This window comes from Pygocentrus nattereri, chromosome 7, assembly GCF_015220715.1.
Source record: "Pygocentrus nattereri isolate fPygNat1 chromosome 7, fPygNat1.pri, whole genome shotgun sequence".
NCBI classification, from domain to species: domain Eukaryota; kingdom Metazoa; phylum Chordata; class Actinopteri; order Characiformes; family Serrasalmidae; genus Pygocentrus; species Pygocentrus nattereri.
The window spans coordinates 27,134,335-27,152,988 of record NC_051217.1 but is presented as its reverse complement, the minus strand read 5'-3'; the positions used below and the strand labels follow the sequence as shown (position 1 = coordinate 27,152,988).

Sequence of the window (18,654 nt, the reverse complement as noted above, 5' to 3'; positions counted from 1 at the left end):
ATTAGCACATGGACTGAAAGCATGTGCAACATTTGCACGTACCTTATTTATTTTCATTATATTACATTTAACAAATAAATGGTCATTTTGCATTAAAAGTTGTATAAATGTGTTATATTTAACCCTTTTGTTCTATGCCGATGGTATGTTAACTTCTTTTCACTTAGGAAATCAACAGAACATACCATTTGACTGGGGTGCCTAAACTTTTCCTTACAACTGGGCTAATAATTAATTATCCAAAGTGTACTGTTTTAATAGACTTTAACACACCTTTTGATATGGTTGATCTTTTTTATTTTAAAACATGTTAAATGTGGCATTCAGGAGACCTCCACTTGTGAAGTAGCTATTGCGATATTTAAAGATTTGTGATATGCCAATTATTGTGATGTGACATCCAGAGCACCCCTAGTCGAAATTTCTGTTACTTTAAATAGTTAAGTGAGTTGAAGATGAACTGATCTCCGAAAGGCATAAAGTCAAAGGTGAAACATTCTTTTCAACATTTTAATCAAGATTATTATTTTTGTTTTGTACAATTTAAGATTGACAAAAAGTAAAAGAGCACCATGCAAAAGTTTGTGTACCCCAAGAACTTTGAGCTCTCAAATAACTTTCTAAGGTCTTAGATCTTATTTAGCCTCTTAAACTCTTTGGAACCACTGGTGGTTCCAGAATGCACTTTGTCATATTCTTCAGAACCTTTATGTTTCATTAGCCATTCAAAAAGTGGGTGTTATATGAGAGCTGTAACTGTCTTCTTTCCAGTCCAGTGAGTATTGTAATTTTAAACCCTTATAAAAGAAGAAGCTGAACTCAAAGTTTTTTTGTCTACTGAAAGTTGACCCATTTTCCATCTTCCAATCTGTGTTATAAACTATAAAAGGATGGTGTCTCTTCAGTGATAGTCTTGAAAAGTTATTTTTATAAAATAATATAAAGAGCATCTAAGATTTTTGGCTTTCAGCAGTAAATTGTAAGCATATAGCAATGTGTGTATGATCATAAAACACATTTTCTGTTCATTTGAAGGGAGCTTTCAAAAAAAAAATTAATCTATTTCATGCAGTTGCTGAATAATTTGCCTTATGATTTCATCATAAATTCAGATGGAAAAACCAAAATATACCCTGGAGAATAAGAGGTTAGCTTGTTAGGGTTATGGCTTGTTCACATTGTTAGAAAAGATCAGAAGATCCCAATTTTGTATTTTACAATCCCAAACACTGCATAATGGACTTGATTTTGACTTTCTGTCACTCACTTGACTTCTGCACTGCCAGACATTAGTTTTCATCATCTAAACTGTTTCACCAGTTATTCAGAGTTAAGTCTGTACTGTGGTGACTGCTCTTGGGCTGTAGCCTGCTCGCTAAACTAACGTTACGTTAGCCGAGCAAGCTGGAGATTCAAACACCAAAAACACTTTCCTTTCGTCTTTTGTCTCTTCAACACCAATCGCTTGACTTCACTTCCTTTAGAATTGAGTCATTATCATTTTGTCTCAGTGCTTTAGTTAGCCAGAATCTGACATTCTGTATCATGCTAACTAAGCTAATAGCTAACTCTAACCAGTGCCACTCTCGTAGTTTGCAGCACCGTTTAGCATTTTACAATTGTTAGATAGTGTACGACTTTCACCTATTTGGTGATCATGTAAATTATCCATCCATCCATCCATCCATCCATCCTCAACCGCTTATCCAAGTCCGGGTCGCGGGGGCAGCCTAAGCAAAGAATCCCAGGCCTCCCTCTCCCTCGACACCTCCTCCAGCTCTTCCGGAGGGATACCGAGGCGTTCCTAAGACAGTCGGGAGATATAATCCCTCCAATGTGTCCTGGGTCTTCCCCAGGGTTTCTTCCATGTCTGACATGTCTGGAACACCTCCCTAGGGAGGTGTCCAGAGGCCATCCTTACCAGATGCCCGAACCACCTCAACTGGCTTCTCTCAACGTGGAGGAGCAGCGGCTCTACTCTGAGCCTCTCCCTAATCGCCGACCTTCTCACCATATCTCTAAGGGAGAGCCCGGCGACCCTGCAGAGGAAGCTCATTTCAGCTGCTTGTGTCCGTGATCTCGTTCTTTCGGTCACTACCCAAAGCTCGTGAACATAGATGAGAGTTGGAATGTAGATTGACCGATAAATTGACAGCCTCGCCTTCTGGCTCAGCTCTCTCTTCACCATGAAGAGATGGACCGGTATAGGGTCCGCATTACTGCAGATGCTGCACCAATCCGCCTGTCAACCTCTCGCTCCATCCTTCCTTCACTTGTGAACAAAATCCCAAGATATTTAAACTACTCCACTTGGGGCAAGAATTCACTCCTGACCTGCACAGAGCATTCCACCCTTTTCCGACTGAGGACCCTGGTCTCAGATTTAGAGGTGCTGATTTTCATCCCAGCTGCTTCACACTCAGCTGCAGACTGGTCCAGAGAGAGCTAGAGGACCCGGCCTAATGATGCCAACAGGACACCCTTCGCCACTTGGCTGTTCCAAGAAATTCTGTCCATAAAAGTTATGAACAGAATCTGTGACAATGGACAGCCTGAACCCTGACCCTGACTGGAAACCAATCCGACTTACTGCCAGCTATAAGAACCAAGCTCCTGCTCCATTTATACAGGGACTGAATGGCCCGTAAAAATGAGCCCGTACTCCCGGAGCACTCCCAACAGGATTCCCCGAGGGACGCGGTCGAATGCCTTCTCCAAAGCCACAAAACACCTGTAGACTGGTTGGGCGAACTCCCACGCACCCTCCAGGACCCTGGTGAGGATAAAAAGCTGATCCAGTGTTCCACGACCTGGGCGAAACCCGCAACCCTTTTGTAGCTGAGATTAAACTATCGGACTCTCTTCTCCAGTACCCCTGTATAGACCTTACCTGGTAGGCTGTGAAGTGTGATCCCCCGATAGTTGGAACACACCCTCTGGTCCCCTTTCTTTAAAAGCGGGACCACCACCCTGGTCTGCCATTCCAGGGGGACTGCCCCAGATGTCCACGCGATGTTGCAGAGGCATGTCAGCCGAGACAGCCCAACAACATCCAGAGCCCTCAGGAATTCCTCAGCAACCCTTGGTGCTCTGCCACCAAGGAGTTTTCCAACCACCTTGGCTACCTCAGCCCGAGTGAAGGACAAACCCTCGCTTGGATCTCCAAGCTATGCCTCCTCTGGGGAAGGATCATTAGTGGGATTGAGAAGATCCTTGAAGTATTCCTTCCACCGTCCAATGACATCCCCAGTCGAAGTCAGCAGCCCCCCCCAGCCCCACTGTATACAGTGTTGGTTGGGAACCACTTTCCTTTTCTGAGACACCTGACGGTTTGCCAGAACCTTCTCGGTGCCTGTCGATAATCTTTCTCCATGGCCTCACCAAACTCCTCCCACACCAGAGTTTTTGCCTCCGCAACCGCCGAAGCCGCGATGCACTTGGCCCTTCGGTACCCATCTTTTGCCTCCAGAGTCTCACAAGCCAACCAGGCCCGATAGGACTCTTTCTTCAGCTTTACGGCTTCCTTTACCCAAGGTGTCCACCAATGGGTTAGGGGATTGCTGCCACGACAGGCACCTACGACATTGTGGCCACAGCTCCGATCTGCTGCATGGACAATGGAGGCATGGAACAGGGCCCATTCAGACTCTGTGTCACCGGCCTCCCTCAGTATGCGGTCGAAGTTTTGTCAGTTGTGGGAGTTGAAGATCTTTCTGGTAGGTTCCTTTGCCAGACGTTTCCAACAAACCCTCACAACTTGTTTGGGTCTTGCAGGTCTGTCTGGTATTTTCACCCACTGTCTGATCCAACATACCACTAGGTGGTGATTGGTTGATAGCTCCGCTCATCTCTTCACCTGGGTGTCCAAAACACATGGTCGCAAATCCGATGACACAGCTACGAAGTCGATCAATGAACTGCGGCCTAAGGTGTCCTGATGCCATGTGCACTTAGTGCAGAACTCCAATAACAAAACACCACTCGGGTTCAGCGCCACCAGGCCCTCGCCGTGGAGCTCCTCCCTTAGGCCTGGCTCCAGGGTGAGGCCCCTGTAACCCTAATCCGGGCGAGGGAAACCAGGGTCCTGGTATTGTTCTCCATATGGGGTTTTTGGATCACCCTTTTTCTGGCCCATCACCTGGGACCTGTTTGCCTTGGGAGACCCTACCAGGAGCTTTCGCCCCTGACAACATAACTCCTAGGATGATATAGGCACGCAAACTTCTCCACCACGGTAAGGTGGTGATCCAAGGAGAGGATCATGTAAATTAATTTAAAAAAAAATAATAATAAAAATTACATAATCATGTACATTAAGTGCCCTACGATGGACAAGCGACCTGTCCAGGGTGTATCCTGCCTTCCACCCGATGACCGTTGGGATAGGCTCCTGCACCCCCCCATGACCCTGAGGGAGAAGCATCTTAGAAAATGTGCGTGTGTGTGTGTATAAATTAAGTAATTTTTTTTTTCAATTTTGAAGTAACAGAATGAAAAGGTGTCATTTTTTACATCACTTAAAGGAGCAGTTTATTTGATTTTGATTTTAAATTTAAAACATTCCAAAATTAACTAAAATGAACAACAGAATGTGAAGAAATAAGTTAGGACGTTGTCTACGTAATGTAAAAATATTTACTGAAGTTAACATGCTATCCATATGGCCCATGCCTGTCCTATCTCTTGCTTAAAATATTAATGAGTCATCTGTAACATTTTGCCTGTTGGAAATCAGGTCATCTTGTACTTGCTTAACAGTTTACAGTAACAGACATTTTGACCGGGATGCCCAAAATTTTGCATGCCACTGTATTGCAGTATATTGCACTGTATTATTTTTCACGACATGGTTTTGTCTGGGTTGTTCTTTGTTCCTTCCATTTGCATTTATTTGTGAAGTACACAAAACAACATGCAGGCAAATGTAATATTTGTAGTCTTTTATTCATTTGATTTCAAAAGGATTTCCTTCTTTTAAACCCAGATAAAACAGAAGTTCTCCTTCTTGGTCCAAAGGCTGCTCGGAATAAATGTTCAGATTTAATGTTATATCTTGCTGACTTCTCTGTAATACCTGGTTCAGTAGCTACAAATCTTGGTGTGACGATTGATTCAGATCTAACGTTTAATCAACACATAGGTAATATTACAAGGACAACGTTTCTTCACTTCTGAAACATTTCAAAGTTAAGAAATGCGTTTAGATTACTAGATTACACAAGGCTAGATTACTGTGATGCATTGTTGTCAGGATGCTCCAGCAGGAACCTAAATAAACTTCAATTAGTTAAGAATGCTTCAGCTAGAGTAGAGTAACTAAAATCATCAGTTTTACAGTTTCACATCAGCCCAGTTTTATCAGCATTACAGTGGCTTCCTATCAAATTCTCTATTGACCATAAAATTCTCTTATTGACGTATAAAGCCCTGCATGGTCTCTCAACGGAGTACCTGCAAGATCTTATTTCACATTATGAACCGCCACGTTTACTCAGATCACAGGATGCTGCTTTTCTACTGGTTCTTAAAATTCAGGAGACTTCAATGGGGGTGAAGAGCTTTTTTTTAAAAAGCCCCCAAATTGTGGAATAATCTCCCAGTTAATGTTCAGGACTCTCACACAGTCTCAACCTTTAAGTCAAGACTGAAAACATATTTGTTTAGCTTTTGATAATTAGCCTTCCCCTTTAGATAAAGGCAGGAGATCCTGGGGTTCGTGGACATAGAGGCTTATAGTAAACTGAGATGTTGGTGCTGTTGACCCACCACTTCACGTGATCATACAGGTTTGTTGACGGTGGAGTGGGGGGATCCCAGTGTATCAGGTACTCTCATATCTATGTTACCTGGTTCTGGTTCTCTCCTTTTAGTTTAGATCTGCCAGAGTCACCAGCCACACTCTGGGGTAAATCATATTTATTACAGTCATACTCCTGAGCATAACTAATTTTGTCTCTTTACTCTTCCTGAGATAATGACTGCCCTCCCATCCTGCTGAACGCTGTTGGAAGACTGACCATCAGGGTCTCCCCCTCACCATCACCAATCCGCTCACCTGTTCACTTCTGCCAACTGCAACACCCTCAGTTACATCACTGTGCCATCTAGATGTACCAGCATTGAGATTGGGACTGTTTCATCTCACTCCCACTATTCATAAAGACTCAGTCAGAGACTGCCTAAGTCAGAGACCACCTCTACCAGTGCAGTTACTAAAGCCTTACCATCCAGTCTTCAAACAGAGATCCTATTAGCTTCTATTTGGAATTTAACTTCCCTTGTGAGTCTTGGGTCCTCCCAAGGTTTCTTCCTCCAGACTGAGGAATTTTTTTCCTTGCCACCGTTGCCTCTGGCTTTCTCACTGGAGGATATAGGTTATAACTGCATGTTTTCACAACTGCTTTGTGACAAGATTGTTGTAAAAAGCGCTATACAAATAAATTTGAATTGAATTGAATTGATTTTGAAGCATTTAAATAGTTGAGTAGAAACTTACAGATGTGTACAGAAGTTTCAGTGTACTGCTGCTAGGTGACTGTTTCCAACTGCTACAGCCTTCATGAAGTTTTATCAGTGAATGCAGATGCTCTTAAAGCAACTGAAGTTTAAAATCCCCTCTGTAGCCAAGATGGCATATAATAAGTGAGGTGAAGCTGGAGCAAGACCCTAGCTGATTCAGGGAAAAAATATGCCAAAAAGACACAACATTCAACTTCCTTTATGAATTCAGTGTTGTTTGTCTTTCAGCTAAACATTTAAATATAAAAAAAATGAAATGTTGATTTATGTACTTCACAAGTGTGCTTTGATTTTGAACAGTTACTTTTCCAAGATAAGGATAAAGATGTCAATATAAATTATGTAGCAGTCCTGGCTTGGACTGACACCATTATACTTCTGTAGGTTTGCTGGTGTATTACAACTTACAGCTTGCTCTATGTGTGTTTCTTTTCATTCTTTCCTCCTACAGATATTTGAATGGTGGTACTTCAGGAAGTATGGTACTTCCTTCATTGAGCAAGTGTCTGTTAGTCACCTGCGTCCTCTACTGGGGGGAGTAGATAACAGCTCTTCGAATAACTCGAACACTAGTAATGGAGATGCAGACTCCAGTCGACAGAGTGTTTCAGGTAAATAAGTAGATATTTGATTGTCTAGCGGTATATTGTTTTTACCTATATAGTTTCTTTCTCTTGAATGATAATAAAGGCAAACCAGGACTAGATCTTTGGTAGGTTCAAAATCATGCTGACTATGGGAGATTAAATTAGATTTATTATTAAAATAATAAAATGTAAATGCAAACCTTTGCCATTTCTTTTTCCAAATATCTGTGCGAATATCCTGCCAAAATTGAAAATGAAATGAAATACCTATATTTGCAATTAAATTTTTCACATAAGCACAAGTAATTTGTGACAAAAATAAAAATAAATTTAAAACAACTATTTGTCATTTAATTTTAGTCATTATTCTGGTATTTTATGGCCATAAAATGGAATTATGGTCTAAAATGGAAAACCTAACAAAGAAAAGAGAGAAGAAAGAAAAAAAGCTTAATTTTGGTTTTGCCTTTTCTTTGTGAAATGCATGTGTGTCAAAACTAAAAACAAGATGCAATGTTTACATTCTTATTTCTTTTTCATAGCAATAGGATTCCTATCTGATTAAATGAAAATGAAAAAGTGTCAGAATAATAAGGCAAATACAAACGAACACAGGTACCATCTGCTGGTGATTTACTTTTCATTTCCCCAGTTTGCTTTTTCATTTTCAATTTGCCCAAAATGCAAGTATATGTTAATGAACACCAGGCAGGGCTACACATTTTAGGATATCCTCAGACCTCAGCTTTGGGAAAACCATTGTCACGTCTCAGATCTGGTGTAACTGAACTTCAGACTAAATGCTATCATTCTAAACAGCCTCAGAAAAAAGGTATTAGACCAAACACTGTTACACAAAACCGCCTCAATCATATGTCAGTTTGTGTGGAGAGAGGTGAGCCATATCTGATTTTATTTAACCTCAAAACAAATGTTATACTGGCATTTACATCTAGGATACACAATAGTTTTCTAAGCTATACGAACCAGTATGTGCTCGACCAAACTTCCGTTTGGTCTGATGTTTATGGATTTCCATGTTTATGGAAGATGTCCAGAAAAAAAAGTGGAGCTTGGATTGTCTTTTCTCTTAGCTTTTCCATTTGAGAATTGGAAATATGATATTATTATTATTATTATTTTATTATTATTATTGTTATATACTGTTCTACCTACAGGTCTCTGCTGAATAAATTATTATTGATGCTTATTTTAGGCTTCAATTGCTACATCTTTAAAAAGACATTTTCAAATACTGCAAAGAGAATCGAATACCAGTGAAAAGAAAAGAGTACAAGCATTCAAATTAATTGTTCCAGTTCTAATATATTGAGAGCTCTACCAGTTGAAGCTTTATGAAACTAACATATATATATATATATATATATATATATATATATATATATATATACACACACTATACACTGACTGTCCATTTTATTAAGTACACCTCTTTGTATCTATACTCATTGTCCATTTTATCATCTCCAACCCTCTCAATTATTGAGCTCAAGTGTCTCAGCCACACAGGTGGATAAAATTAAGCACATAGCCTTGCAATCTCGAATGACAAGCTGGCAGTAGAATGAGTCATACTGATGAGCTCAGTGACATGGCACTATCCAAGGATGCCACCTCTGTCACAAGTCAGTTTGTGAAATATCTGTTGTGCTAGATCTGCCCCTGTCAACTGTAAGTGCTATTATTCTGAAATGGAAGAGCAACAACAGCTTAGACACAGGACCATGCTAAGTGGTGCACAGTGCCTGTCATCACTCACTAAAAAGTTCCAAGCCTCTTTTGGAAGCACCATCAGCAAAATAACTGCTTGTTAGGAGCTTCATGAAATTGATTTCCATGGCCGAACAGCTACACACAAGCCTTACATAAAAATACACAATGCCACAACCACATCTTACACCTTTGGGATAAACTGTAACAGATATTGTAAAGCAGGCCCTCTCGTCCACCAGTGTCTGACCTCACAAATGCTCTTCTGGATGATTGGGCTTAAAATTTCCCCACATGCACTCTAAAATCTTGTAGAAAGCTTTCCAGAAGAGTGGAAGCTGTTACAGCTGCAAAGGGTGGACCAACTCCATATCAGTACCTATGCAGTGACCCGAACCATGGGGAAGCGGAAGATAATGGATGGATGGATGGATGGAACCAGACATTTTTCCATGTCATTTTGGGTAGTTTATTTTAGTCTGTTCATCTTGAAATTTACATACAATGTAAAAGGTAGCAGGTATTTTCAAATTGTGCCAAAAACTGAAAACCATCAAAAACGGAGATACAAGGATTTCTTCTGACAACAACGATATGCTTGTAGCACTTTATAACATGACACAATTCAGCACAAAATAATGACTGAACTATTTAAGCTTATAACTGCTGCTTGGGAGTACATGAGGAGGAAGGGAACTTGCTTGAGCAGGATTTCAGATTGGCAGATTTAACAGACACTATACTGAAAACAAATTGATTTTATTGCAAGCAGTTTTTTACCTTTTAATCCTATTTGTAATGAAAAAACTGAATTTGTACTAGTGGATTTTTAATTTTCACATGTAGAAACAGAATTTCTGTTAAGAACTATTGAACTAACCATACTGACCAAATTAAATGTGATTTTCTCATATGTAAACTGAACTTCTAAGATCAAGAAAAATAATAAATAAATTCTAACACAGCTTGCCGTAATAATTTCTACATGTCAATGTCTGAATAACCACACATTAAGCTAGGGATGCATCAATCTTTGTTTGTCTTTCTTGGTTTCAGAAGTTAAAATCTATGTATATCTATCTACATAAAAACTTACCATTATTTACCAGTACTTCTTCTCTAAAAAAATCGTAGCTCTGTTTCTGAGAATTTTGGTTTTCTTTATTTCTTGTTTTTATTTCTTTTATCATATCCACTTTGGCAGCCAAACACAACTTTGCTTGGCATCAGTCTTTTAGAATGTTTGACCCCTTTACATGTCTGTTTCGACTGGTTCTTTGTCTGCACATTTTTGTGTTTTCCTGTCAAAACACACCCATTTCAACTCAAGAATGGCTTGTTAATTAGCAGCATGATGGAGCAGGGCAATCACTAAAATATGCAGGGCAGGGCTCCTCCAGGACCAGGGTGAACAGTCTTTGTCTCGGGAGCAGGTAAATTCTGCCATAAAATGCTGCCTGTTCAGAGCTGCCACCCGAATGGATAGCACAAATGCTGTCATGAATATCGCCATACTAAATTACCTACACTGTAAATATTACTCCACACCAATCAGGCATAACATTATGACCACCTCCTTGTGTAAATACTGTCTAAAACAGTATTTAAAAACTCCAGCAGCATTTCTGTGTCTGATCCACTTGTACCAGCACAACACATACTGACACACCACCAGTGTTACTGCAGTGCTGAGAATGATCCACCATCCAAACAGTAGCTGCTCGGTGAGGGTCCATTGACTACTGACCACAGGGTGAAAGGGGACTAAAAAAGTATGCAGAAAAACAGATGGACTACAGTCTGTTTATTGTAGAACTATAAAGGGCACCTATATTGTAAGTGGAGCTGATATTATGGACAATGAACGTAGAAACATACGTTCATAATTTTATGCCTGATCAGTGTTATAGGTGCTTTCAGGAGTGAATGAGAATAGTGAATGTAATAGTACTTTTTCATTTAGTAGTCATGGAATCAGGCAAATCAGCTGTCACTTTTATGAATTAAAATGTAACGTTTCTGCAATGTTTTTCTGTGTCCTTGTGCCAATGAACAGGGCCTTAACATCAACAGTAAAAGTAATGCTGGGGAACGCTATTATTAATCCCCTCTAAACATCTAAAAGATAAATGTCTGTCCAGTTTTGAGCTGAAATATGGGACAGATTTGGAGTAGATGCTGAGCAATTATAGAAACTACACAAACATAGAATAGAAACACTTTTGATGAAATGTGACATTTTTCTTATTGATTTTGGTCTGTGTTCTCTCTCTTTCTAGAATGTAAAGTATGGAGAAATCCACTAAATTTATTTAGAGGGGCAGAATACAACCGGTGAGTTACTGTTTTCTTGTTAAATTATTACATGTCCTTCTTTGACAGGTGCCCCCATGAAAATGAGTCCTGGCCATTTATCTTCCATGCTAAATCACTTGCATTTGTGTGCACCAATTGTACAGTATGACTCATTGAAAATAGCCAGTCTGTAAGGTCCTTGTTCAGTAGTGTTTAAATATCTGAGCAATGGTGCAGTCAGGTACTTTTACAACCAGGACAGAGTTATTCTGAGCTCTGTGGAGGTTCCCCATTTCCATGTATTGCCAAATAATACAGAGACAAACATACAATGGCAGATTGTTCTATAAATACAAAATTAGTAGTACAAATATTAGTGCATTTGTTGTGGGTCCAAACATTGGTAACATTGGCTCCATGAAGTAGGTAGCTGGAAACACTACACCCCCTGGCCTGGGCATACAGTAAGACAAATGTTTAATCTGTATGACTCGTGATCTTCCACAGGATGTTTTTTCTTGGCAGTGAATATAGAATAACAATTAATATTTGTGAAATATTTATTATTATTTTTAAAGGAATATTTGAATACGGGCACCTGGAACAGTTAACAGAGTACCTGTGCACATCCCTGTTAGGTACACCTGTCTAGTACTGGATGGGACCCCATTTTCACTAATTTTTACCCTGAATTTTTCACAGCATAGTTTCAAACAAGCTGTTGGTCACATTTATTTGAAATCTTCATCGATAACATCATGTAGTTCTGGCATTATGTTTCTGCCTAATGTAACTTGCATTAGGTTCACCACACTGTTAAAATTGAGATTATTAGACCAACTGAAGGTTATTTTGAGCAGTCCATCTTTATCACATAACAGTTTTGTCATGTGCCAAAATCCAGTATGGAATTGGGAAAAAAAATAAATTAAGAAACATACAAAAAAGTCATGGAAATATCATCATGGACTTCTTTATTCATTTTTATTTCATGAGGTAAACTCACAAACGTTCATATGGCCTAAGGCTGCATTCAGATGGCCCAAACTGCTGTTATATTCTAAGGCAGGATGCAGATTTCACTGGCTTCTCTGCAGGTCCTCATGGATCCAGGTGAAAAATTTAGATTTTCAGAGGTAAAGATTTTGTGTCATGTGTGCAGACGTTTTGAGCTTCCCGTCCATAACACCACTCATGAAGATTCACTGGGCATCTTTGCTGTTTTGCAAAAATTGTCATGTGTGGATTCCTCACATTTTAGATGCCAACTTTTTTGGCCCATATATTTCACATGACTTTGGGTTTTCTTATTTGTGGGATCAAGTAGCATGTGCATCATGTTATTGGCTTTAAGCTGGATAGTCTTTTAGCTAGTCATTTAGACTTAATATCAGTCACAGTTATAAGTTTAACATGCAATGGCTGGAAAATGACAACTATAAGAATTAGCTTCAACAAGAAAGTAAATAAGCATGTGGTAGTATGACATTTCTACATGAACTGAAGAAATTTGACCTTGAAAAAATTAGTCTTCATTGAAAAGCCATAAGAAAAGGGCAAAGAGCAAAGAAATGCTATTGGTGGTCTCATGTTTGCTCATGCACTGCTAGTGTTTCACCACCACCATGAAACTTTTAGTAAGTGTTGTTGATGCACATTAGCACCAGCATTGCACAAAAGGACTAACCCCTTTAGACCAAAGTAAAAATGTGGCTATTTCTGCTTATACTTATGTTAAAGAGCGACTATACCTAACAGTGTCTGCTATGTTTATCAGGGTTGGGTAGTAAAAAAAGTTCCAAAAAAGTTGGGACGCTGTGCAATATATGCATAAAAGCAAAATTCAGTGAGGTGCAAAAATTTAAACCCTATATTTAAACGGAAATTACAAAGACAACAAATCAAATGTTAAAATTGTATTGTTTTTTGAAAAATGTATGCCCATTTTGAATTTGATGCCAATAACACGTTCCAGAAAAATGGGACTAGGGCATGTTTCCCACTGTGCTGCATCATCTCTTCTTTTAACAATTACCTTGGGGGCAGTCATGAGTTGGAGGTTAGGGAACCAGCCTCGTGACCGGAAGGTCGTCGGTTTGATCCCCAGAGCCAACAGCACATGACTGAGTTGTTCTTGAGCAACACAGACACCTAACCCCCAACTGCTCGCACTGTGGATTGGGCTGCCCACCGCTCCGGGCAAGTATGCTCACTGCCCCCTAGTGTGTGTGTGCTCACTAGAGTGTATGTGGTGTTTCACTTTGTGGATGGGTTAAATGTGGAGGTGAAAATTCCCCATTGTGGGACTAATAAGGGTCACTTAATCTTAATCTGTGTTTGGGAACTGAGGAGAACAACTGCTGTAATGTTGAAAGTGAAATGTTTTCCCATTTTTGCTTAACATAGGATTTTAGCTGCTCAATACTTCAGGATCTCCTTTATTTTTCATTTCATAACGTACCAAATGTTTTCAGTGGTGCCAGGTCTGGACTGTGGGCAGGCCAGTTTAGCATTTGTGTAGATTTGAAGAATATTTTTCTGATTTGGGGAAGAATAGGGGCTAAGCCAGAAGAAGTGCTAGAAGTGATTTTTGAAGAATCCCCCTCCCCTGCAGCAGTTCATAGTCTTTTATTCAGCCAGTCAACAGAACATTTAGTCAGAACTAAGAGCTACAGCATATTCCTGAAGATTTTTGAAATGGTCTTTTAATTGCTTTTAGATACTGTGAGATTCTACATGAGCAAACTGATCTGATCTGGAAGCAAACTATTTTATTCACGTTTCTGGCTCACTGAAATTCTACCATTTGACTAGTTATAAATGTAGATTTTGTGACCATAACTTGCCAGATTTTAATGCTGAAGTGAATTAACATTAACAGACAGCTCTGAATCATGAAAAGAGAGTGTAGTTTTGTGAGCGGCAATGTTTTGTTTTCACAAGAATTATTTCTTCCTTCAGTAGTTTTTGATGGGTGCAAAATGTTAATATGTGAAAATGATCATTACTTGTTAACATAGATCAACTTCCTCTTAGTTTTCTTGTGAAATGAATGCCTTTATAAATTCACAGGACATGTTAATGTCTTTGAACTGAAACCATTGAGGGCTGATTTGGGACCGCCTGCAAACGCACAAACGTGAAACCCTAATGAGCCTGTACAGCCTCTTAGCAGAGGTAACACAAATGTTAGCCAGTTATTTTTAGAATGGCGTTTGTACTTATTTTTGTTGAAGAGTCTCGAATATAAATTCTGTCTGATTGATCTTTTGACTTTGATATGATAAATTTTCATAGATTTTCAAAAAATAGGACAAAATCAGCAGTATAGTTTTAAACTATATTACATTTGTATGTTTGCATCAAAGAACTGGATCATTCTTCAGCAGTTGTGTGTTTCCCTGTGTTCCCTTTTTGTGTACCCATTTTTATTTTTTTTATTTCTGAACTTTGCACTTTTTCATGGCTCAGAAATGTGTGACTTTTGTGCTTTAAGTATTTCCATATATTTCTCCACTTAGATTGGTCTCTTTTGCTTAATATGAGATCACTGACTATTTATGTCAGGCATAGTATTAAGTTACCTAAAATCTATCATTCTCTTTCATAAAACAGTGCAGTTCTCATGTTTGCTGTGTGTTAAATTCTTGGTGAAAAAGTTGGTTGAAATTATTTTATTGATTTTTATCTTGTCTTCATTTAACTAAACAAGTTTAACAATTCAAAGGTAATCAAAAGTAATCAGATTAATTAATTTAACATTGTAATCCTTTGGATTAGGTTAAAGTTACATTTTTAACAGGTAATCAGAAATTAATAGATGTACAATGATACATTATAACAGAGTACATTATGAATCATGGAGATGGACAAAATCTGCTCAGTAATTCACCTTTCACTAAATAGACCTGGTGTCTAAATACACCCTATTTAATACTAAATATAAAGTATTTAAGACCAGTTTCAGAACTAACTTGTTCAAGTTATCGAATCAGTAAAGTCATGTCGTGAATGTGTTTTGTTTACTGACTGCTAACGGGATCTTAAAGTTAAAATATTTACTGATACTGATTTGTACAACATATAAAACAGCGTTGCTTGAATGTCTGCCACAAGCTTCACACGTCTGGTTTTATGAGTATTAAATTCAATGTGTTACACTGCTGCTAGCTTTGCACCAATATAATACTGAAAAAGTAAGATGATCCAATCATTTGATTGTCTACCATTTGCTCTCAAACAAAAAATCTAGAAGAACATTTGATTTCCATTCGAGTATATTAGCCTCTAAAAGCAGGAATATTGTTTAAACACCAAAGGATGCAATCACAGTAATGCAAGTAAACGGTATGTTTGTGTAGTGCACTCCTAGTTCCAGGCCTCCCATCTACCAGTTGTAGTCTCATTAGTAGGTTGTGCAACAAACTGTCTAAAATATTTATTTAGAATTTGTTTAGACCATAACTAGAAAGTTTGCTGTTATGCAGACAACATATTTGTCTTTGTTTTAAAATTAACCATAGGTATAGCTTCAGAACTACAACCCCAATTCCAAAGAAGTTGGGACGTTGTGTAAAACATAAATAAAAACAGAATACAATGATTTGCAAATTCTTTTCAACCTATATTTAATTGAATACACTACAAAGACAAGATATTTAATGTTCAAATGGATAAACTTTATTGTTTTTTTGCAAATATTAACTCATTTTGAATTTAATGCCTGCAACACGTTCCAAAGAAGTTGGGACAGGGGCATGTTTACCACTGTGTTACATCACCTTTCCTTTTAACAACACTCAATAAGCGTTTGGGAACTGAGGACACTAATTGTTGAAGCTATGTAGGTGGAATTCTTTCCGATTCTTGCTTGATGTACAACTTCAGTTGCTCAACAGTCCGGGGTCTCCTTTGTCATATTTTGCGCTTCATAATGTGCCACACATTTTCAATGGGAGACAGGTCTGGACTGCAGGCAGGACAGTCTAGGACGCACACTCTTTTACTACGAAGCCATGCTGTTGTTACGTGCAGAATGTGGCTTGGCATTGTCTTGCTGAAATAAGCAGGACGTTCCTAAAAAATGCATTGCTTGGATGGCAGCATATGTTGCTCCAAAAACCTGTATATACCTTTCAGCATTAATGGTGCTTTCACAGATGTGCAAGTTACCCATGCCATGGGCACTAACACACCCTCAGAGATGCTGGCTTTTGCACTTTGCACTGATAACAATCCGGACAGTCCTTTTCCTCTTTGGCCCGGAGGACACGACGTCCATGATTTCCAAAAACAATTTGAAATGTGGACTCGTCAGACCACAGGACACTTTTCCACGTTGCGTCAGTCCATCTCAGATGAGCTCGGGCCCAGAGAAGCCGGCGGTGTTTTAACTTGCACTTGCAGATGGAGCAACGGACTGTGTTCACTGACAATGGTTTTCTGAAGTGTTCCTGAGCCCATGTGGTAATATGCATTACAGAATGATGTGGGTTTTTAATGCAGTGCCGCCTGAGGGATTGAAGGTCACGGGCATTCAATGTTGGTTTTCTGCCTTGCCGCTTACTTGCTGAGATTTCTTCAGATTCTCTGAATCTTTTGATGATATTATGGACTATAGATGATGAAATCCCTAAATTCCTTGCAATTGCACATTGAGAAATGTTGTTTTTAAACTGTTGGACTATTTTGCAAAAATTTGCAAAAATAAAGGCAGAACTGTAGAAACAATTTTTTTTCTGTTTATGTATCATTTTTACTTCCACCCTAAAGTGAACAAAAGCCTTGTCATCTTCATATTTCGTTGAATGTTTTGGTTATTATACCTGAAGTCATACTTTAGATTTAGAATTTAGATTCAAGATGGGCTGTGCTTGTAACAGGATTTGCATACTCATGCATACTGTTTAAAATGAACATTTTGTATCAGACATGAGCTGTATTCTTGTGATGACACAAAATAATGATAATGCTGTATAGGAAGCCATAATAAACTATTGACTCTTGTATTCTTAATATAATTTCATTCATCAGTAAATAAGTTTAGGATGTTGAACTAAACTAGCAATTAAGACCAATGTCAAGTGATGTAACTTGTTTCAGTCAGTTGGCGATTAGCGAAAATAACTTTGTTTGAAAACAAATTGTTTTTAAAAAGATTAAAATGGAACAAAACATCAGACTCTATCAATGTACTCATAATTTTATAGATTTTTTAAAAATACTTTTCTCTCTTTAAATAGAAAAACAAACCCACAACTGAAAATTCACCACAAAATGTGTTCGCTTGTAATTATTTTAAGGGTCTAGAATAAGATTTCTGCCTTATTGATTTTTTTACTTTAGCAAGATGTATGTTTTCACATTTTGTGTTTGTTTCTTAACCCAATGAGATCATAAAAGCTTGATATCTGCATGGGACAACAGCCATTTAGTTAAGGCTGCATTGGACAGTTTGCAAGTTTGGTACCTTATGAAGGAGAATACATCGTCTCCTGATCCTTTTAAAGAATAACTGTCTCTGTTGCTGTTACTGTCATTACAGATACACATGGGTTACTGGTAGAGAGCCTCTCACATACTATGACATGAATCTTTCAGCACAGGACCATCAGACCTTCTTTACCTGCGACTCAGACCACATCCGCCCCGCCGATGCTAGTAAGGACCCAAAACATTTACTACAAATATCTGTAGAGCACAACACTTTGTTTGTTTTATCAGGTATCCTGATTGTAAAGGTGCACATTGTAGTTCACAAAACTGACTGTAGTCCATCTATATCTCTGGATACCCCACAGAGCAACCACTGAACATGTATTTTTTGGGTGGTGGATCATTCTCGGCCCTGCAGTGACTCCGACATAGTGGTAGTATGTTAGTGTGTGTAGTTCTAGTATGAGGGGATCAGGCACAGCAGTGCAGCTGGATGTTTTAAACACCTCAGTGTCGCTGCTGGACTGATAATAGTCCACCAACCAAAGCATCGTGTGAGCAGCATCTTGTGACCGCTGATGAAGGGCAAACGAATGACTAACACAAACTGTGAAGCATCAGATGAGCAATTGTCTATGACTTTACATTTACACTGAATCAGCAAGGTATGAGAGGACAGTTAGTGGATACAGTGTTTAAGAGCTTGAGCACTGCTCTGTCTGATCCGCTCGTATGGGCACAACACAGACTAGCATGTCACTGTCATACTAGTGTCACTGCAGTGCTAAGGAACTGCCACCTAAATATTACATGCTCTGTGCTCTGTGGTGGTCCTGTAAGGGTCCTGACCATTAAAGATTAAAAGGAGACTAACAAATTATGCAGAGAAACAGATGGACTACAGTAGAACTACAAAGTACACCTCAAAGTGAGTGCACATTGTGTATATACACAATAAAAATAAATATATGTGGATGTGTGGTTGTGTTTGTGTGGCTCTAAAATTACACATTTTCATCTATAAAGTGATGTAAATCATGTCCTTAGAAATAAAGGTAAAATCATTATGCTATTTATAGTTATGCTA

General features: G+C 38.8%; 1 protein-coding gene across 5 annotated transcripts in view; it reads left to right on the top strand.

Moving 5' to 3' along the window:
- LOC108443055 (suppressor of tumorigenicity 7 protein homolog) overlaps window positions 1-18,654 on the top strand; it is a 104,768-nt gene that overhangs the window by 22,867 nt on the left and 63,247 nt on the right. For all 5 annotated transcript variants that reach the window (XM_017723453.2, XM_037540016.1, XM_017723455.2 and 2 more), the window contains 3 exons: window positions 6,971-7,130; window positions 11,117-11,171; window positions 17,677-17,792. In XM_017723453.2, the coding sequence (XP_017578942.1) occupies window positions 6,971-7,130; window positions 11,117-11,171; window positions 17,677-17,792 (331 nt within the window). The remainder of the gene's footprint in view (window positions 1-6,970; window positions 7,131-11,116; window positions 11,172-17,676; window positions 17,793-18,654) is intronic.